This window comes from Callithrix jacchus, chromosome 3 (assembly GCF_049354715.1).
Source record: "Callithrix jacchus isolate 240 chromosome 3, calJac240_pri, whole genome shotgun sequence".
NCBI classification, from domain to species: Eukaryota; Metazoa; Chordata; class Mammalia; order Primates; family Cebidae; genus Callithrix; species Callithrix jacchus.
The window spans coordinates 82,590,953-82,614,966 of NC_133504.1; the positions used below are offsets into that span (position 1 = coordinate 82,590,953).

The following is a 24,014-nucleotide window of genomic DNA, read 5'->3' on the forward strand; positions in this document are numbered from 1 at the left end:
TTCAATAAACATTTTCTTAATACACAGTGTCCTGAAATGTGTATAATCTACTGATTTCACTAATCTTTCCCTATACAACTCAGATAAATAGAAAACATACGTGTATCATATCAAAGCACAAATCTAACAAATCTAGCCTTTGTGAAACTGTCTTTTCCCACATGGCATGTTAACTTAAGGTCTTTGGTATATATTAGATGACTGCTTCGTTAGTATAAGCAGGTTTTTCTATGATGACCATAAGAGAATTTTCCTTATTGTCTCTATTTCTTTTTCATCTTGTATAAAATATTTGAAATTTTAGTACACAATTACCATTTGTGGTCTTTTTCTAACAATGTGATATATAAGCACAAAAATTAGTATATTATGGCCTGATGATAAAAATTTAATCACGCTGTTTATGAGAAATCCAGAAAATGGGAAAATACTTTTCACCTTCCAATAATTTTTTTTAATGGTTTAGCCTATTTCAATACCAAATTAACTCTACAGCATTCAAAAACAGTGGTTAAATACACAGGCATTCAAAAAGACCTGGGCTTGATATCTCAGTATGTAACTTGGACGAAGTTACTCATCTTTTCTCACCTGATAAGGAAAATGAGGTTGCCAATACTTCTTACATCTCACAGGATATTATGAGGACAAAATGAAATGGTGCATGTAAAGCACTCAACTCCACTTCCTCGTGGTAAGCACTCACCAAACAATCACCACTGGGATTGTTTTAAAGAGACCTTGGTATTGAAACTCTTGATGCTTATCCTCATTGAAGAAATTTTCCCATGGCTTGGTAACAACTTCTCACCAATATTAGGATTTGTTCATTTGTTTGCTCATTGAATGTTCTTCACCATAAACACATCCTGAATTCCCCCTTCAAAGTTTTCTTATATTTTTCAAACCTTGAAGATGGTTAGAAAGTCTGTCTGTGTGTGAAGACAGACTGTGTAGAGTATTATAATTAATTATAGTAGAAGAATATAGCAGAATTAATTATAGTAGAAGAAGCTGAAAGTAGCTTTAAGGTGCTAATAACCAGATTAGGAATATTAAGACATAAGGATATGAATGTATAACTGTATGTGAAGCGTTCCAGCAAGGTAGTGACTAAGAATGATAACTTAAGAGGCAAGTGGACCACTTTCAGCTGTAGAGGGACCATGCAGAGATGCATGTTGACCACTCCATGCTTCATACTCAGCATATGAGGCACTCAATAACCATTAACTGAAAGAGATGAAGGATAGGCAGAGTTTTAATAGGCACAAAGCAAGGGATTGAACACTTTAGGCAGCAAAAGGCTTGAAGATGCATTGATCATGAATTATATACAGTATTAATTCATCCATTCAGTATATGTTTATGAAAGGACTATAATATACCAGCCTCAGGGAGACAAAGACGATAAAATGAGTGCCTACCTCAAGAGATCCAAATGAGGAGCCAATGAATTCATCACAGTCCAAGGAAAGAAAGATGAGTAAAAGAATCATTGCAATTCAATGTGATATGCTAAATATTCAGACAAAAACATCAAAGCATCCAAGAAGCCTTCCAGATGAGGTGATGTTAAAAATGGAAAACAGATCAGTTTACCTGAAGTGAATAGCTATGCATAAAATGAGAAGGCTACCAATGAACAGGTAGGTCTGACTGCCAGTTATCAGGTTTTTTAACTTCATCATCTACATATGGGGCTCCGAAAAAACTATTTCTCAAGGGAGAAATCACATAACAAGTGCGTGTTGTTTGAAGATTAATCGGTCATTGTTTTCAGCGTAGATTAGATTTAGAGAAGAAAGGCACCGTGGCTGAAGGGTAAAGCCTGGAAAACAGGTTCGTAGGTGCTGTGATTGTTCACATGCAAGGTCACAGCAGTTTGCAGAAAATGGGAGTGGAAATAAAATTGAACAGAAAAATATAGATGACATTTCCAAGGAGGAACCAACAGTATTTGCTGAAACCAGAAAGAAGCATTGAGAATTTGAGAAATGTGTATTTCATTTTTGATGTGTCATGGCTTTTAAGAGATCTAAATAGAATATAAAAAAGAATGCCTGTGTTAGCCAAAGTGATCCCCTTTCTCTAACTCCTATGTAATGTGCTTAAAGTCTTAGTTTTTCGCCCATCTGAAAAACTGATATAAAAATTACAAATGCACTTATTTCTCCAGCAGATTCACTGAGTACCTACTGTGTATAATGCCAAATACATACTGTGTGAAGCATTATCAGAAGGAAATATAGTTGGAGTGATTTATCTTTTGTTTTTGAAATAGGATCTGAAATAATGCCTTGAAGCTATTTAAAGACTAATTAGTACTGGCTTCACTCAGAAAAATGTGATAATATAACATCTTTTCTAATCCCCTCAAGTTCCTCTTTATCAGTACCAAATGGAAAAGCACAAAACAAGAACAGCTTCTCTGTGTCACTATGTGGCTCAGTGCAATATTTTTTTTCAAGGATATTCCTGCCTAATTATCCCAACTGTAATTCAAGTGGCTTATTTAGGTGCTTTATCATTCCCCAAACCTGTCGACCTATTAAAATTTTAACTTTATTTTTGGTATTTCTTTCAGTTCTCCTGAATACGAGTGCCTAATTACCTAGAAGCCACTGCCATTGACCCGCATCCAGACACTGTTTTTATAACTAATTATAAACAAAAAAGTCAGAGAGTATCGTGACTGTGCATCTTAAGTCCTGGGCACTACTGTTTCATAATTTTACCTTGGACTTCCACCTACAATTAAACAAACTAAAACGACATTAAAATAATAAAAACCAAAAAAGCCTTTTGTTCTTTTAAACCTCTCAAAAAGCTACTTCCCATTGTGGACAAAAACAATCCTTTAAAGGAGTAGTTGTTTCTAATTTTGTTCTGATTGAGTTACAATACTAATCAGAGATCGCATAGCTGATCTCAGAGACCTGTAGATAATAATGCACAAAATAAAAGTACCCTATTCTGCATTAAAAATAATTTTTCTAAAATATTGTCATTAAACAATTCCACCCTATTTATTTTCTATCACTGTTCTATTAAAGGCCTTTAAAACAACATTTTTTTTTAAAAACAAATACATTTTTTTCACATGCCAAAAGAAAGCTAAATGACAAGCAAACAAATCCTATTGCTTACAAACTAAAACAGCTACAAGAAAGAAAGATGAAATAAATAAAATGAGCTTTTATTTACTACAGTGATGAGTGACAGTTTATTCAGCTGTCCATGCTGGGTGATTCAATATATAGCTGCTCATTCAAGTGAAAATATAGGAGGAGGATTCAGGAAGCAAAATAGTCACAGACTGAGAAGTTGGTAAAAAATATCAAGTTTAGCTGAGCAGTCTCATATGGTAAAGAACACATAAATAAAACTCTACCCCCAATATATGTTAATCTTGCTACAAGCAAAGAAATAGCTACTGATCACGGAGGGCCTAATATGTGTTGAGCATGGCAGAAAAAGGTGCTTTACTCACTTTATTATCCCATTTAAACTGCAAAACATCACTATAAAATAGATCATTTCCCTTAAAAATGAGAACAGAAGACTCAGGAAGTCCTATGATCTCAAAGATATAAATCACAAAAAAAAAGTCAAGAAGGGTTCATATATGTTGAAAAAGCTCATGATCTTTCAGCCACACGTTGCCGCATCTGATCTTGCAATTTTATTACATATATGAGGGTCCTGTTAACAATTTTAACAAGAGAAAGCTGTTACTCAGCATCTAGTTTGCATTAATTCCCATCTCAACTACTTTACAAGGATAAGAAGCCCCCTTTCCTCTTTTTATTGATATTTATTTGCCTTTAACATAAATTTCCAACTTAAAAACTATTGAATGTCATCTTGTAACAACTCAAATTCACTTTTAAAACTATCAGTCATGTTGATTTTATTTTCAGTACACATGTATATGGAAAAATATAATGTCTACCAATTTTTCCTTTTTCTATCAAAGTGTAAAAGAAAATGAGAAGATTAATTCAGGCAATGAAGACATGTTGATCTCATAATTTCTTCAAGTTTGTTTCTGTTTCAGATTCCAAAAACTCTAATAAATTTTTTTCTGTTCCATTATTCTCTCTTCTTTTTCTCCAGTTTACTGCAGTGGCTTACTACATTGGTTCCGACAGTCACTTTACTACTACAATGGTTAATCTCTCACTTTATAAATCAGTAAATATCATCAATAGACTAGAGGTCTTCATATCACAATAACCCTGGCCAGACAAATGTATATAAATAAACCTGTATCTAGCATCCATTAGGGTTTGCAGACACCACATTTTTTATAAAACTAACATATTATAAAAACTTTCTAGCTAACATTTTAAATTATGAAATAACTCTCTGATAGCTTCCATGTATTGGAATCTATGATTGGGTCATTCAGGGAAGTTACAAGACTCAAATTTAATATAATCAAATTCCAAGTGTTGCCTTGATTGTGAGAATAGAAACAAAGTGAGTCTGAACGAGGGACAGATTTCTCCCATAGATGAAAAAGAAGAAGTAAACACCTAATGATGCTGTTATTTTAAGGTAACTTTGTCTATGCAGACAGTAATGCCACCAACAGTAGAGCTTTTGTGGCTCTTTTAGCAGCAATTGATTATTATTTGACAAAGATTCATTTCGAATTATTAATTTAGACTTAAGCTTTAGCCTTTCTAAAGGCTGTTAATTTTAGTTATTAAATTTAGATATTGCCGGTCAGGTTTTTTGAACACAGCAACATTCAAAAGTTTAGTAGAACTTCTCCACAGAAATACTCTATGACTGACAACAATGATAAAATGTCACAAAGATCAGAGATATACATAAGGTAAGACGAGCCTATCCTTTTGGTGATATTTCCTAAGATAGGTCTTGATATGGTTTGGCTATATCCCCACTCAAATATCTTGAATTCTCATGTGTTGTGGGAGAGACCTGGTGGGAGGTGACTGAATCATGGGGGTAAGTCTTTCCTGTGCTGTTCTCATGATATTGAATAAGTCTCACAAGATCTGATGATTTTAAAAACAGGAGGTTTTCTGCACAAGCTCTCTCTTTGCCTGCCACCAGCCACATAAGATGTTACTTGTTCCTCCTTGCCTTCCGTCATGGTTGTGAGGTTTTCCCAGCCACATGGAACTGTGAGCTCTCCATTAAATTTCTTTCCTCTGTAAACTGCCTACTCTCAGGTATGTCTTTATCAGCAGCGTGAAAACAAACTAATACAAGGTCCTTTGAGATATTTTCTAGGATATATCTTTGAATAAAATAAAACCAGCTACATTAAGGTATATCACATATATATTTTTAACTTTAGCACTTAAAAACAATCTCTTATTTTATTTTGGATGTCAGTTAGGGCTTACTTGAGTCAGTAACCTTAAATATATTCCATCTGAAAAATATAATAGAAATAGAAACCTGAGAAACTTTTCTCTTCTAAAAAATATATTTTTACATTAAAACTATCAATTTATAAAATCTTAAGAATGAAAAGGAAAATGCACTCAATATGACACGAAACTGAAGCCAACAATTGATGTTTCATACACCCAATAAAGCATCCATTATCCTGATTCCAGTTCATTGCTTTCATGTGATCCCCTTCTTCTCCAGGCAAGCTCTGTTTCGGGAAGACAACGCTAGGCAACTAAGTTGAAGTAGGTTTACTGTGTGCCAGGTACTTAATACAATTCATTTTGTTCATTGTTTTACAAAAGAAGAATTTTTCTCATTTCGTGGATGAGTTGAGGTTCTAAGAAATTAAGTAACTTTCCCAATGATTTACATCTAGTAATAGTAAACCCAGGATTACAACACAGGTTTGCCTTGTGTTAAAACCTGTGCTCATTCTAGTACCAAGCAACCTCCTTAGGTCATCTCAAAGATGGTTTTCAAAAGGCACCATGCTCAGTTGTTAAGGAAAAGTCAAAGGACAATAAAAGAAGAAAAGGCAAAGCAAAGTAATGGGAAAGATTACAAAACACAGATTCTTCATTCCAAATTAACTAAAGGCCAGCAAGGCTGCCTTTCATGGTACCACTTTCTGGATACATAATCCCATTCCAACTCTTGGCCTCAACTATGTCTAGGTTTAATGGAAATATGAATGCCCTTATGTTAAACAATAGAGCCAGGGACATAAGAACACCTAGAAGATGAGGCTTGGAGTAGCAGGTTCTTCGAGTATCTGACTGGAATAGCGCCTGATACTGAATATATTTGCTGAGAGAATTGAAGAATGAAATGTGAATGGAGTCTGATAATGAGGGTAGAAGAGAGCCAGAGATTCCTATTCTTTATTTCCATTTGAGTTTTCTTTCACAAATGGAAAGGGCATTGGAATCACAGTGAACTAGAAGACTTATAGACTGCCTACCAGCTCCATGAGGGCTTTAAGGGCTACAGCATTTTATTTTGTATCTCCAGCATCTAATGGAGCCCCTTCTAGTTGATAGGCACTCAATAAATATTTCCCAATAAGTAATGGAATTAGCCAACGATATAAGTATAAAGGGCTGACATTATCTTTTACGAGAATAAAGTAATATCCTCTGCTAAGATCCCCACCAGTTTGGGAAAGTCTGTGAGAAATCCTCAGTGAGTTTGGAATGAAAGCTAGAAAATCTTCTGCAGTAAGAGATATGTAAAAATACCAGTCAGGCCTGAGCATAATGGGACACAGCAGACCTACAAAACTTAATAGAATCACGAAATGACATAAAGAATTCATCACCCAAACAAGTGACCAGTGGGATGAATGAACTTCCCAATAAAGTAGAGAACATTTGGCATAATCAAAGATCAGAATGACTTAAAATGTCAGTCATGATAGGAGAAGGAGGAAGGAGGTCCTTGCTCTCTGTCACAGGAGAGGAGTTTAAAAGTGAGCGAGTGAACAGTGTTTTACACTTGGTGACCTTTGATAAATTACTATGGAAAGAATGAAATGAACAAGGAAAACAGAAGGAGGGAGGACAGATGAATGCCCCTAAAATTTGCCTCATCTGGAGTTTTTCTTCCTATTCCTTTCAAGAAGCTTTAGTTACTGGATTCTCCAGAGGGTCTTGTTGTCAGTTACCTAGTAAGCATTTTCTTAGCACAGATCCAGAAGTCAGGAATGGAAAAACTACAATGGAACACTCTTGGAACCCTCATGTAAAAAGCTCGTAACGACCGTGTTTCTTATTCTCAGGCCCTAATGTCATACTCTCTAGCACTCTATGCTTTCCTTCATAGCACTTCTAAATGTTGAGTAATGGGATCAGTCATTTAATGAGGGCAAAAAACAAGTGTGTTTTGCTAGATCCTGTCTTCTCAGGAGCTAACATAGTCACTGGATTTAAATGAATACATGATTTACAATGTTTTAAGTGTCATTGTCTGGTCTGATCATAATGATAAAAAGGGTACTTCTAGCTGTTTTAAGTAAACAAAACAAGTACCACGTGCCATTTTAAATTTATCTCATGTATGTACTCTATGGTAAAGTTAATTTCAAGAAACCTGCCAAAGGTTTAAAATATATTAATCTAGTAGAAAACATGTATGAGGTTACATATTTTAGCCTGTAATTCTGAAGGTTGGTTTAGCCCAAACCCTTTATTTTGCAAGTGAATCAAGTGGGCCTATCATGCATGATGAAGTGGTTCTGGATATCTCTGTTCTGTTAGGTCATTACATCGTCAGTATTCATTGCTTTCGGCATGTCTGCCTCAAAAATATACTTGCTGTTTTAACCTTCATAGGCTTGGAAATAAAATAACCAAGCTGTTTAGCAGGTATGTAATTGGAATAAATTAACGCTCCATGATGAAGGCCTAAGGGCAGCTGCAGTGAGTCAAGTAAATAAATGTTAGTTCCTGGGCATTCTGGCATTTATTTTTGCCTCTCAAATGTCTTTGTGACTTTTTTTCTGGCTCTTGGTGTCATTCGAGTTAATAACACTTCCATAAAAAGCCTGTTTATTGCTGGATTTAGTAGAAGAAATGGCAGCAACATTCTAGATGTTTGGTTTTCCATTAAGTGTTCTCTTAAAAATGCAGCTTATCTTAGAAAACGATGCATTGTATTTTTAAAAATCATCATGTATACTTCCTATGTAATGTTGCAATAAACCCTTGGGCTTTATAACAATACTCTGTAATTTATAGATACTTACAAATATTATTTCAATAGACCTTCAATGTTTTGATATGGACAAAAATATTATTTACTTTTTTTTTTACAAATAAGAAAACTGCATGTGGAAAGTTCACGTGACAAGTTCCATGAGGTTAAAGTCTGTGCGTGGTTGACATGAGATCCAAGCTACAATCTCTTGAATCCCAGGACTCTTTGTTACCACATGGACAGGTTTAAAAATAATAATTAGTGAAAAGAGCTAGTCTACAAAGGCTAAAACTAAGTGTGTACTTATTGAATTTCAGGAAATTGCAACTCCCTTATCTCCCAAAATGTATATTTCTAAACAAGAACACAAACTCAAAAAACTATGTACAGTCTAAACAGCAACATGGCATGCGTCCGGCCTATTTTACTCTCAAACCAGAAAAGAAAAAACTACATCTACAGGAGGATGTTAAGCACCGTACCAAGCATTGTAACGTTCACTATTACCTGGGAACTCATAATGACCGTGAGATGTGAGATGCAGCTGAAAATGCTGCCTTGCCTACTTCCTCAGACAAAGCTTGAGCCATAATCACCCATAGGAGTGGACCATAAAACTGGTATTAGGGGCATTCATATTGTGTTCTCCTAATCATCTGGAACCATCACCTCTCTGACTTTTACTAACCAGATTATGCTGCTGTTATTGATTCTTCCAACTTATGCCTCACTGTCACTAGACTCCAATTTCAGCATAAAATATTAACTACTCCTAGAAAGGTAATATGTTAAATTGCTATCAGCCATTAACACATAGTGCTGAATGAATGTCTTTGCCCTCATTCTTTGCTACAGCTAAGTGTATCTAAGGTTCAGAAACAAGGTGGTTTAAATTTAAGAAAAAAAGAAGACAGAGAGAGAGAAAGAGAGTAAATGAAGGGAATTTTGGAGCCTGAGACACAATAAGGTTAATTGAGGATGCTACAGTTGGTTTATGGCCACAGGGTTCCAATGTGGGGTAAAACAAAGCAGAGTGGAGAGGGCAGCGGGAAGTTTGTGGGGAGGGGAAAGGGGGCAGCAGAATACTGAAATAAAGCAGAATAGAAGAAAATGAAAAATAGAGAAGTCAAAGGCTGAATAGAAACAATTTTGATAAGCTGCCTATATTTTAAAGAGATTACGGATTTCTCTGAAAGGATAATATCAAGAAATTATTTCTAGTGAGTTAAAACATTTTGTTAGATTGCCTGCTTTACACATTTAGTACAAATGCTTATTAATGAAACACTAATGCGTAAAGATTATTTATTTATGGTTCTCAAACAGAAATGGTATTGTATCAGCTCCACTGGGTACGCTTTGTCCGGTTTGATTTTCTAATTAGCAATTCTTAGCATGATTAAATGCTAAATACACAGCTGTGTTAGGCTTCAGCTGGTAGTAACCAGTAGTGCCTAATACTGACTTTTTAAAGAGAATAACAAAAGTAGTCAAATACTGGATATAAACCTTTTGAAGCCCTATTCCCTATTCAGCTGTAAGAAGTAACCAACATAAGTACTGATTATATACAATATGTGAATAAAGCTGATATCTATATATTATTTGTCATGTCTGTTAAAACGTTATGTGGATTAGATGGAAAATAAGCCTAGCTTAAATAGCGTATTCATCTGGAATCACATATAGAACATATTAAATATAATCTCCATTAAACTGTAATTTAAAAAGACTAAAGTTATTACTAGGCAAGTCTAGAGAGACAAACTGTACCATCTATATCAAAACATTATCAGAATCCTATGTGTTCTGAAAAATGAGCTTTTTTGTATTCATATGAAAAGTTGTACATAATCTAATAGATAAATAACTTCTCTTTGCATTTTTACATCTCTTTCTCGTGACATCTAATGCTTCTAAAAATCGGAAACAACTGAGACTTTTCTGTCTTCACAACAGGAAACTGACCCAAATTATACATTAGAATAACTTTCTGCTCTTTAAATCCGTAAAGATCTGGTAAACAAGCCTCATTTGAAGTTTTATTTACAAAGCAAGTTTCTTAAAACTTAACTGAAATAACTGTATCTTTTTTTATGGGAGTCGGGAAAAGCATTTCAACTTTACCAAAATAAATTTGCAAGGCTTGAAGCATTTTCCTATAATTTCAATGTTTTCCTTAAAATGTTTCAAAAAAATATTTAACAAAATCTTATCCACAAATTCTCTATCACAAAAAGCTGAAAGATATACTTTTTAAAAGGTAAGAAAATGTTTGTATCTTGATGCTTTATTTTAAATTGTACTTTAGGTTTTGGGGTACATGTGCAGATCATGCAGGACTGTTGCATAGGTACATACGTGGCAAGCTGGTTTGCTGCATCCATCCTCACATCACCTATATCTGGTATTTCTCCCTTCATTATCCCTCCCCATATTCCCCACCCCCTGCTGTCCCTCCCCTAGCTGCTCCCAACTGACCGCAGTGTGTGATGCTCCCCTCCCTGTGTCCACGTGTTCTAATTGTTCAACACCCACCTATGAGTGATAACATGAGGTGTTTGGTTTTCTGTTTTTGTGTCGTTTTGCTCAGAATGATGGTTTCTAGATTCATCAGTGTCCCTATGAAAGACACAAACTCATCATTTTTTATGGCTGCATAGTACTACATGGTTTATATGTGCCACATTTTCTTTACCCAGTCTATTGTTGATGGACATTTGGGTTGGTTCCAGGTCTTTGCTATTGTAAACAGTACCGCAACAGACATACATGTGCATGTGTCTTTATAATGGAGCAATTTATAATTCTTGATGCTTTTCAAAATTCTCTTTAAAATTATAGTTGAAGAAAAAAATCCTTCAATAAAAATTGTAATTCAATTATATTCCCTGGGGAAACAATGTACTTTCTATATTGTGTAAAATCAAGTAATATGTTGGCTTGAATATATATACATATATTTCGAGACAGAGCCTCACTCTGTTGCCCAGGCTGGAGTGCAGTGGAGTGATCTTGGCCCACTGCAACCTGTGCCTCCTGGCTTCAAGCAATTCTCCTGTCTCAGCCTCCCATGTAGCTGGGATTACACACACATACCGCCATGCTTGGCTAATTTTTGTATTTTTAATAGAGGAGGGGTTTCATCACGATGGCCAGGCTGGTCTCAAACTCCTGACCTCAAGTGATGGTGGCTTGAATTTTTAATCACTGGTTTTCTTTAAAAAAAAAAATTACTTGTCTTAATGCTATTTCTAATTATTGCTTATGGTTTACTAAAAAACAAATCACAGCTTCGCTAGTACACAGATTGTGAAACTGATCCTTTTCTATGCCTCTCTCTTGTCCATCCTTTGCAAGACTCCATCTTTATGAATTATCAGAAATCTGCCAACTGCAATAGAAATAAGAATTTTGTAAATATAGAAGTCTATATTTTAATGTATGTTTAAGGCTCAAAATAGTGTCTTATACACCATCACTGAAGTGGAAGACACTTTAAAGATCGTCCAGCCCTATCACTAACCCACTCACAATTTAGTGATAAGGGAAGTTAAAGCGATCTTTCAAAGGACTATATATTCACCTGGTTCACAGTGAGTGCTCTGTCACTTCCACCAATGGTCTGATGCCGCAAACGTAAACACATTGCTAAAGGAGAGTAAACATTTAGTCATTATTACTATGTATCTACTTAGCAACAACTAAAATTGTCCAGTGACTCAAGACCACAAGGTACACATACCCACCTAACTAATGGAAACATCCGATTCACCAACGCTGATAATGAATGGACCTACAACATCACTTTTTCTAGTTATCCTTTATTCATTCCTAGTCATGACTTCTCAGAATTCTTGGAGACTCCTCTTCCTTCCTTCTCTCCCTTGGAGAGTCTATAAGCTACTGCATTTATTTCTATGGCTTTACTAAAATCTCTTAAAATATGACTCCCACATCTGAATACTGAGCATTGATCTTTCCTGTCAACTCCATGCTCATATTTGACATTTGAATCCACTCATATACACACAGGTTTCTCAAATTCATTATGTCCCCAACTAAACAATGTATTTTCCTAAATAACTTCTTGATACCCTAGTCTTTCCCATCAAGGAAATGCCATCCACCAGCTGCTCAAGCAAGAAAACTGGTTTTTTTAGAACCGCCCATCACTCACCTTCACCCTATTCAATTCTACCTCCCAAATATACTTGGAATCATCCCACTTCTTACTGTCTGCAGCCATCAACCCACCTCTGAGCTGTAACATTCACCCAATTAATCCTGCCTGTCTCCCCTCTTCCCCTTTCATTGTACTTTTTCCACAAAGTAACCAGAGTGATCCTTTCTAAAAGTAAATCCAATCATGTTAAAGCCCATCTAAAGCCTCAGAAGGAAATCCAAACCTTGGACAGTGCACAAGGTCTTGCATGATACCATCTCAGTTCATCTCTCCAAAGTCACCTCAGTCACTCTACCCTAGCTCCGTGCCACCAGGTTCTCAGTCCCCACTGATCTTTCTCAGTTCTTCAAAACGTAAAGTCCTTCCCACTTGGGTGGGTATTGATTGTCTGGAACACTCTCCCTCCATTGGCTGTCTCTACCTTCTCAGGAGCCATTACGCTGATCGCCTGAGAAGACTCCTTATTCTCTATCACTGCATTCTGTTGGCTTCTGTTACAGCACTTCAGCACTGGAACTATGCATTGTATTAATTTGTTTACATCGTTATTATTTCCCCCATTAGACTAGAAGTAACAAAACAAAAAAACTATCTCTTGCAATTAGCAGTGCTAGCTCAGTGCCTGTCACATATTAGGTACCCAATAAATCTGCACTGAATTTATAACTAAATGGCCATCTATCCTTTTTAACTGTAGCCATCTCTTTGTGGTTTGTAAAACCTTTTCAATGTCACACATGTGAAAAAGTTCTAAGAAGACTTTGCAGTGAAAAAAAAAGTCAAGTAGGTTTATCTGTTCCTCATCATGGGCTAAAAATGGTAGTTAAGGGATTTAGTTAGTCTCAAGGTTTTAATAATATTTTTCAAGCCAATTGAGTTGCTTTTCACTGATAAAAGGTCTGGAAATTTATAGAGTAAAACTTTTATTACATTTTTGCAAAATAAATTAGGCGAGAATGTTGGCTTTTGCAATTTCAGATTATATTACTTCAAAACATGTGTATTAAAATGTGTACTGTGCAAGTGCTGTAGTACTAGATATGAAAGTGAATGAGACATTAAAGTTGACTGACCTGAGATCCCCCCACTCAAAGAATATTGCTTTCTCCATTGTTTTTCTGAAAGATTTAAAATTTCTTAGAACCTAATGTTTTTCTTAAAGATCCGTGCAAATCAAATCTTTTTAAATGCTGTAAGAAGCCCTTTTCTCTAAATCTAATTCAGTATAAAATAATTCAATAGACATTTGTTAACTAGTTACTATATTTAATGAAGTGTGAAACCAAGTCAGCTTACTTTGTAATGTTTATTTTACTCTATCGTGTATCCAGAGAGAAAAAAAAAAAAAGCAGAAGAAAATCAAGGGAAACCAGTATCCACCACATGGTCTTAAGTTTCCCCTTCTGCATTTGAACACTATAATTTTTTTCTGAAAATCCACCCCGTCAAAGGCCACCCATATAAAATACTATAAGTAAATGACCACTTTTAGAGAAATTTCTTTGAAGTTTTAGAAAAAAGGAAGATATGTTTGTCTGTCTCTCTCTTTTTCTCTCTCCTAATAGTATTTTCATCTCTCATAGCTCTTTCTAGAAGGGATGCTCTGTTAACCAACTAATTAACTCTCTATGTTTATATTAATCAGAATTCTTGAATCTCCTCCTAAAATTTATTCCTACAAATAGCAGTAAATGCTGCTTTACAAAAATATACCTTGACAAAAAGCCAAAAGCAAATGGCAAAGATAAATGAAAACAGGAAAAAGAGTCGAAAGTTACTAGTTCTGAAAATAAAATAAAATAAAGTTATTAGTTCAGAGGCCCTTACCTATTATTAACATGGCTGCACATGGCCATTCTATTTAGATCTATATCTTAAAGCAAGAATTGAACTCTCAACAGCATCATCTCAGTTTCACAAAATGGAACTGTAAAGTAATGAGCTATCCAGATGTAGAATGTAATTTAGGGCTTTTCTAGTTCTTGAAATCTAGATATATATCCATTTATTTGGGTGCAATTTACACTGAAAATAACTTTCTAAAACAGAGACAATCTTTAATTATGAGAAAAATGATTCTGATACAAAATACATTACATAGTGCTATTAAAATTTATGAATGATATTGATTGTGTGAGTTTAAATTAATGGTTCTCAAATAGGGACTGCTCCTCTGACCAATAGTATCAGCATTACCAGGTAACATGGTGCAAATTATTAGATCTACCCCAGATCTACTAAGTGGCCTACAATTGTGTTAACAAGAATTTCACGAAATTCTGATCTAAACAATACTGAGGAAAGTAAAGGAGAATATAAAGGATACAATGGGACATTACTTTTTATTTATTTATTTATTTATTTTGAGATGGACTCTCACTCTGTCGCCCAGGCTGGAGTGCAGTGGCACAATCTCAGCTCACTACAACGTCCCCCTCGCGAATTCAAGCCATTCTCCTTCCTCAGCCTCTCGAGTAGGGGGCACTATAGGCATGCGCCACAATGCCCTGCTTATTTTTTTGTATTTTTAGTAGAGACAGGGTTTCATCATGTTGGCCAGGCTGGTCTCAAACTCCTGACCTCAGGTGATCCACCTGCCTTGGCCTCCCAAAGTGCTGGGAGTACAGGCATGGACCACTGAGCCCTGCTGGGATATTACTTTTAATGGCAAAAACTGCAATTACTTTTGCACCAACCTAATAGAAAATATAGGAAGAAGTTGGGACAAATATTGGAGTCAGTTGCTGAGTGTGCACCTTAGATCTTCGAAGAAACTACTAAGCCTTTTTTGACATTTCTAGGAAACTGAGTCTAGTTCCGCAGGGTCTGAGTGTGGAGGAGATTCAGTATAATCCTGGGCTAGAAGGAAAGCAATCATTTCTTTCTCTAGAGTTTCCACCTTAGGTTCCTAAAAAATGAGAAGCACAGAGTCAGGAGAATGCATAGGTGTGGTTCCAGCAGAAGAGGGGCTGCAATCCCAGTTCCTCCACTGAAAGGCCTGAAAAACTAGACAGTGTCCCAGAGGTTAAAGAAGCCAACATTCTAATGCAGTTACTCCCTAAATTATTCTTTCTACCCTAGCGAAGATATATCTATCAATTTCTGCTCATTTCTTAACACACTCCAGATAATCTAAGAACCACATATCTCACTCAATTGTCATCTTCCTTCTACTTCAGTGAGAGAAAGGATGAAAAAAAGAAAAAAAAATCCCCAAAATGAAAACAGAAGTACCAGTATCAACTGCCAGAATGAGGAGAAACCACAGATGCTTCCTTCATATCCCTCCTACATCTCCATGCACTCGCCTGAGAACTACTCTTCTCTTCAGCATGTGGAAAATAAGAAGTGATCAGTGATTCCATACTCTTTGCTCACTGAAAGGTATGAGTTATTACAGCAATAATAAAAGGAATACAGTAATAACTATCATCAGCAGGTATTGTCCTGGCTCTGATATACCAAAAACCCTCTGAAGTAAGTACTCACATCCTATCCTCATTTTAATTAAGCTGAGTCCTTTATCCAAAAGAGTAATAAGAAGATAAGACTAAAAGCCAGGGAGGGCCAGCAAAGTTTTTCCACTTTGCTATTATGTATACCAGGTACAATACCTGGAAAATGATACAAAATTTTTCATAAACAAAGCCAGAAAATAGGTAGTTTGCCTTCAGTGCCACTGCTTTTTCATAAGCTCATGCTCACACCATCCTGTCAAAACCTGGCTCAGAATTAGATCTGACAAACTCTTGGGCAGTAGCAATTTAAATTTCCCAAATAGACCTGTTTGGCTTAGGATAAGAGCATTTGTGAAGAACATCATTCCCCCAAACTGGTGTCAACAGTAATCTAATTGAGAAAATTGTCATTTCTAAAAATGATCAGTTAAAAATATTTCCCTTAAAAATATTGCCAGTGTTTGACTTAATACCCAAATGAAAAATTCCCTGGGGCTTATTAAAGCTTAAAACTTAACAATGTGTGCTGCTGCAGTTAAAATCACGTCAGATTTTGCAATATCAATTAAACACAAGTTTGTTTGATTCATTTGTATATTGTGTATCCTATCATATCAGGAAATCCTTGTAAGCCCATAATGCTTACAGAGCAGCTGATAAGCTATTTAAAACTACATTGCTGCTTAGAAAATTTCTGTATCAGTGAACTGAACAGTAAGTCACTGATAGTTCCAACAGTGCCTGATTTATTTACTTCCTGGATCGATTTCTTTAGCAAGGTAATTTGGTTTCTTACTATAAAATAAAAACAAAATACATGACTAGCCTATAAAACTTCTGCAAAAACATTTTAACGAGTTCCCTTAGGGAATTAATATTTTTCTGCCAAGCTATCATTTAACAGTTCATTAAATATTACTCTTTTATTGAGTGCCAACCATTTTTCAGGCACTCAGGCTATAGAATATCAACCTTTTGAGGTACTCACATTCTAGTTAAGAGAGCCATGTAAAACAAACAAACAAACAGTGGTTAAAGTACTATCATTTCTGAACTCAGAATTAGTAACTGGAATGAAATTATTAGTCTCTCTTAAACATTGTCCTCCTCAATTTTCTGACCCCACATAGCTACCAACATAGCATAGTACTACCATACAGATGAAGCTTTACATCTTCAGCTTTAAGTTTCATAAGATAAATAGGATATGAAACTATTAATAAAATGGCCTTTATTTTCCACATCTGCTGCAGCCCTGAATCAAGTCTTTTAGCCCCAAGGGCCCTGGTCTCACGTCCAAGCCTATGGATTTCATTCATTAATGATGAAATCAGATTTCAATCACCATAAGTAAGCATATGTAATGGCTTCTGTGTTAATCAAGGAATATCAACTATGGAAAGCCACTATTTTGTTTCTTCGTTTCATTTTTCTTCTCATAGACTCACCTGCTCACAAGTGGCTAATGTAAGGACTCTGTTGCTCAATCTCTCATTGTTCCCAAGATTACTCTCTGAGGGAGTTCCAGCAAACGACAAAATGACAAACAGTGAGTATCTCTGGGCCCATTCCTTGGTCCCATGTACTATTATCTCTGTTTATCTCTAATCTAAATCTCTCCCCATGAGTGTTTCCTTAAATAAAAATGTCTCCACAACTGGTGAAATTAAGATGCCCTGAATACTCCTAATGTAGAAATATAGCATCTCTGAAGAACCTAAAAAGGAGTGCCATGCTGCCTCAGTTGACTTATTGTTCACTACAGTCCCTGTTTATATGCATATTTGGAAGAGAGAAAAAAATTATTTTAGTTCACAGTTGGGTAATATATGGTTATCTGCTTTTCTCACTATCCGTAACATTAGAGTAGCTATTCTAATTCATTAAAATAACTTAGGAGGAAATGGGGCGGTGGCTCACACCTATAATCCCAGCACTTTTGGAAGCCAAGTTGGGAGGATCACTTGAGGTCAGGAGTTCAAGACCAGCCTGGCCAACACAGCAAAACCTTGTCTGTACCGAAGATATAAAAATTGACCAGGCATGGTGACACACACCTGTAATCCCAGCTACTTGGGAAGGTAAGGCAGAATTGCTTGAACCAGGGAGGCAGAGGCTGCAGTGAGCTGAAATCATGCCACTGCACATTAGCCTGAGTGACAGAACAAGACTCCATCTCAAAAAAAAAAAACAAAACAAAAAACCAAAACAACCTAGCACAGATTTTCTTCTTAATGGCTGGGATGGTATACAGACATAAATTTGTAATAAATAGATGATAGTTATAATATTAACATTGATGCACTAACCAAATCAACTATTTTTGGCAACTACTTCTATTTGATACAGTTCATTAAATATTCAACTTTTATTGAGTGCCAACCATTTTTCAGGCACTCAGGCTATAGAGTATCAACCTTTTGAGGTACTCACATTCTAGTTAAGAGAGCCATGTAAAACAAAAACACACAACAACAACAAAACAGTATCTAAAGTGCTATTAGGTGCTGTAAGAGTTTGGGGCTGTAGAAGTTGAAAAGTAGCAAACAGCAACTGCCTGGCAGCCTAGGCCATTTCAGCCAATGGGAAGTCATCTAAAAAGTATCACCTGAAACATTTAATGTTTAATAACTATTAGATTACCTAAGTACACATGTACTCTTCTTTGGTGGTATTATTATCTGCTAATAAAATTAATAAAACTTAAAATCACTCTCCAATTAGATGTCATTATTTCATTCACATTTAATATTTAAAGAATCTATTCAAATAGGGGCCTGTCTACAGACCTCCTTCTTGATCAAAGCAAAAAATTTTTATGTTTTAATCTGTATTCATGTTCTCTCCTGGCCTGCAGTGATGGACTATAAAATCACTATATGGATGTGATCCAACCCAGACTTCTTCCCCTTAGGTAGATTAAGGGGAAATGATGTCGATCATTTAAGGACTCCTATCGTAGGTAGCCAGGTAGTAGATGATGAGTTGTTTTTCCAGGCACATTTCTAACATGCATTTTTAAATGATTTCTAGTATGAAGTCACACCAATTTCTTTACACTGACACATTTTGTAATCAAAAGCATTTGAATTTAGGCTGATTTAGTTTATCAAATCTCTGAAGCATAAGTTAAGAGTCAACATGGCTTCATTTGACTTGAGTATTAAGTCCTCACAATCTTTGAGAGATGTAAAATAATTAAGATTCAAAAAAGTGCTGTCTCTGCATGGTTTTATACACAATTATAAATGAGTACATCGCTAAAATGAGTGACAAAAGATGCAATTACCTTGACAAAATACCTAATAAGTAGCAAACAACTCACATTACACCTAACTTTGCCACAGACTTTCTGTGTGGCCCTTGATGAAGTCTTTGTATCTACTATATGAGAAATGGATGGACTATTCTCTATGTGTATTCTACCTACTTTACGGGAAGGAATAAATAAAATGAATGGAGCTGAACTATATGCTCTCTACAGGATTTCTTTAGGCTCATATACTATGAAACCTTCTTTAAAATGTTCTTTATAAATTTTATCTACCCTTTCATCCCAGGTTGTGAAATTCAGTCCCACTGTCCAGTCATTTACAGACATCTGCAAAACCTAATCTATTCCCGGTGTAAGATACCAAGGGAATGAACAATTAGGCTGCCATATGTGAATCACATGTTCCACACAGCTACTTGTTGGGTCCTCTTGTGTTATCATCACAACTAATGCCCTACAAATAATATAGGCATTTGAGAAACTCAGTAACTTTTAGAATGAAAAGGTACAGTTTATTATACCTTTTCAAATAAATCTACTAGAAAAATCTCACTGGGAACATGTGTTCATAAGCATATAAAACCACACCAGAATAAGGAATGCCTGAAAGACTACTGCATATCATCAGTCTTCAAAATACTCCCTGCTCAAAAACTATAAATAACATTCTGAAATGAAAACAGCCCTTCACAATGATAATCTAACAGACTTTCAATAATTGTAATACAGTTATCTATGTATACATACTATATATAACAGGCACACATGCCATAATTGTGTGTGCAACCAAACTAATTGGCACAAAGCAAATGTTGTAAATAAAAAACAATTTCAAAAGAACCACTACAGAAAGCTCAGAGGAAAAAGAAGAAAGAAGTCCACAAAGTAAATCAAGCCAGTGGAAATGAGATATTATGGTAAATCAAAGGAGATTTTGAGTTCCTTATGTCAAGCTCCAAAGACCACTAAAAAGATGTTTTTCATGTAAAACAAAATAGTGACACTAGTAAGGACATCTGTGTGCAGAGGGATCCATGAGAGAAAAAAATGCATGGATTATACCAAAAAAAAAAAAAATTGTCAGATGCTGTACATCTTTTGGAAAAGTAGAGTACTGAAAACAAAACATAAAGTATTATCCTATACTTATACTGTGTCATTCAAGTAGCTGAACTCAAGACAAATGTAAAGGAACTAGAAGAAAAGAAAAGGCAATCAGAACATTCTTTTTTTTTTTTTTTTTTTTTTTTTTTGAGATAGGGTCTTACTCTGACACCTAGGCTGGAATGTAGTGGTGTGATCTCAGCTCACTGCAGCCTCGACCTCCTGAACTCAAGTGATCCTCCCATCTCAGCCTCCTGAGTAGCTGAGACTATAGACACGTGTCACCATATCCAGCTAATTTTTGTTTATTTTTTGTAGAGAGAAGTTGTCACTATGTTGTCCAGGATAGTCTTGAACTCCTGAACTCAGGTGATCCTCCTGCCTTGGCCTCCCAAAGTGCTGGGATTACAGGCATGAGCCACAGCATCCAGCTCCTTTTCATGATATATTTCTTCTTCAATAAAGTGATTGAAGAAGAGAGAGAGCACCCAGATGAAAACCAAAAGGAGCGGGCAGAAAGGTAGTACTCTAGCTGGGAAAAGATGAAGACCTAGAGAGAACAAAAATGATTTGCGTAACATTATAAATAACTCAGGGTAAAGACAAACTTGATTACCAAATCTTTTAGAAGCTGCTTCTAAAATCTGATTTTAGCTACCTTTAGTAAGGTGACTCTGCCACAGAAGTTTTGATGATTCAAAATGAGCTTGAATAAATTCATGAAAGGCTAAGATAAGCTGAGATTAGTCCCTATCTTTTACAGTTGATGTCAGAGAGAACAAGTGTGTGCCCTCATAGCTTCCAGTGGCTGCATATATTTGAAATGCAATGGGTGTACAGGCCATTTCTATGTTTCCATGTTACATGAGATATATCAATATATTATTTATTAAATATAAGTCTAATGACCATATTAGAAAAGTCTACGGGTCATATATTTCTAAAAACTTTATTGCCTCATGATTCAGCCCTGTGATTGTTCTCATCTATATGAGAAAATCTGGATTTACTCCAGTGCTAGAAATCAACAATTTAGCAGAATTGTTTTGAGTGGCTATTTCCAGAGGCAGGAGTACAAATAGTTTGAATAGAAAAAATCCTGCAATAAGCCCTACACTTCCTAGTAAATGGGACCTGATGTTGAGGTTAAATTTAGAGATTCAGTCTGACATTAGAAAATTCACTACAGGGCCAGGTGCGGTGGCTCAAGCCTGTAATCCCAGCACTTTGGGAGGCCGAGGTGGGTGGATCACGAGGTCAACAGATGGAGACCATCCTGGTCAACATGGTGAAACCCCGTCTCTACTAAAAATACAAAAAATTAGCTGGACATGTTGGCAAGTGCCTGTAATCCCAGCTACTCAGGAGGCTGAGGCAAGAGAATTGCCTGAACCCAGGAGGCGGAGGTTGCAGTGAGCCGAGATCACACCATTGCACTCCAGCCTGGGTAACAAGAGCGAAACTCCGTCTAAAAAAAAAACACAACTCACTACAACAACAGGTATGTCTACGGCTTCTGCTAGTGTAGGATATCTAATAAAAAATAAACTAGGATGGTGAACAGAATACCAAGGGATTTACTGATGGCTCAACCAATAAAAGGAATTTAAGTTTTACATAAGGAACACAGTTTCTTAAAGCACCATTGATTCCATCATTAAAATGAAATAGCAACAGAGTATGCTTTCCTTAAAACCATTACATTTACTTCCATCTACTTTGATGGAATTTACCACCTCACTTTCACGATTGGACATAAACAAGTGTTACACCCTCCCAGAGAAGAACCTCTATTCACTTGTTTTATACTTATTTCAGTTCACTCAACCAAAGCTAAACATAGATACCTGTGCATTTAGGGTAGAACAGAGGGGATTCTGTGTGTAACTAAAGGTAAAATCACTTATACTCATTAAAACTAACCATTTAATTATATTCTCCTCACATACTATAACTATTCCTTAATCAGAAACCTATTTCCCAGCCAGTTTGTTGACCATACGGCACAGAGTTCTTTTCAGAATTACAGAAATGCTCATTCAAAGCAGAAATGTTTCCCAGGGAAGTGTTGAACCCAAATAGAGGGACTTTTGAGGCCCCATACCCTAATCACGTTTTAGAGCACTGTTAGCTATCAAACAGTAACTAATCCTATCTCTTCTAAAAATCAGAATTGACTTTTACATTAAAAAAGAATTACCAAGGAATTCAGCAAACCTTACTTCTGGTAGTGGGCTGGCTGGTTTGGTTAGGATTCCTCCTACATAAACAACATTAGGTAGAGTAGGTCTCGGGAATTCCAGTGCTACGTCAGTACACAACATCCACAGGCTGGACCCATGAACCAAATCATACATGGACTTCTCTGGCAGCAGGTTGTACTTCTGCATTATCCTTTCGTATTTGGGAAGTACCAGAAAGCTGACTCCTAATCTGGAAATGAGGTAAACACCGGTATTTTTCATCCTTTGCAACAAGTTCATGCGGTCTGTGAGGAGTGAGTTAAACTCTGGGACGTATGCTAATGGAGCAGGAGCGCCCACTTCTGCAGGATACCAAAGGCCAGTTGAAAATACAGCATATTTAACCCCTAAAAGATGAGCTATCACAAATCCACACATATCATTAGGGTCCACCAGCAGCAGATCAAACTTTTCTTTCTTCAGATCCTGGATCAGGGCATGGTTGCCAACCATCATGTCACAGTTCTTGGTATAGTGATCCAGTATGTCAAACAGTTCAATTGCTGTCAATCTCCCAGAGAAAATATTCCGCATCTTGGACTGTAGGAAAGCATCTGAGGTGGTACTGTTAAAGATCCCTGGGTAGCGCTGGAGGCTGTAGTGATTAGATGGGGTGATGTCTCTGCCTTCAGAGAGGAGGAACACTGTATGGTGGCCTCTCTCATGCAAGGCTGAGGCTAGCGTCTTGAAAATGTACATATGGCTTTCAAACATAATTGGCGGCACGATGATGATTTTGGCAGCCTTCGCTATCCCAACAGCACTCCATAGGAGCATGAAGTATGGAGTATAAGACTTCATAGCTGTAACAACAACCAGAAAACAACTTAAAAAAAAAATACAATGCTTGCCATTCAAAACAAGCAATCACAGAGCTTGTTTCCCAAAAAAATATTTGATCTAATACTTTGTCTAAAAAAAAAAAATCACTATTAAATATTATCCTGATATTTGTTCTAATTACCTTTTTGTTTTTGAAAGATCAATTATGTAAACATAGAATTGAAAGTAAAGTTGACATAAACAGAAATATACTAAAAATGGATCTGTTTGGGAACAAAATTGCATTAGTAAACTATTTTTAAACATTTGAAATAACATTTTGATGAGGTTGAATGACACATAATATATCTTTTCAGAATGATATCTATGAAATATCTATAGAACATCTGTTCATCTTCTAATTAAATGTCAATATTAATCCCAGGAAGAAGAGCTGAGCTTTTTTTTTTTTGAGACCGTCTCACTCTGTAGCCCAGGCTGGAGTGCAGTGGTGTAATCTAGGCTCACTGCAATGTCTGCCTACTGGGTTCAAGTAATTCTGCCTCAGACTTCAGAGTAGCTGGGATTACAGTCATGTGCCACTGTACCTGGCTAATTTTTTGTATTTTTAGTAGAGATGAGGTTTCACCATGTTGGTCAGGCTGATCTTGTACCCCCGACCTCACGTAATCCTCAGGTAATCAGCTTTGGCCTCCCAAAGAGCTAGGATTAGAGGCAAGAGCCACTACACCTGGCCAAGCTACACTTTTTAATTTCCAGAGAGATCAGCATGTGTCTCTTATTTAAATTGTTTTATTTCAACAGCATACCAAAGAAAGATTATGTTTTAGAAAATA

The 24,014-nt window shown here is 36.1% G+C and overlaps 1 protein-coding gene across 4 annotated transcripts in view; it reads right to left on the reverse strand.

Moving 5' to 3' along the window:
• Positions 1-24,014, reverse strand: part of UGT8 (UDP glycosyltransferase 8) — an 83,428-nt gene that overhangs the window by 31,852 nt on the left and 27,562 nt on the right. For all 4 annotated transcript variants that reach the window (XM_002745454.6, XM_078367879.1, XM_035293061.3 and 1 more), the window contains one exon: positions 22,375-23,198. In XM_002745454.6, coding sequence (XP_002745500.1) covers positions 22,375-23,196 — 822 coding nt within the window. In that variant the 5' untranslated portion in view covers positions 23,197-23,198. The remainder of the gene's footprint in view (positions 1-22,374; positions 23,199-24,014) is intronic.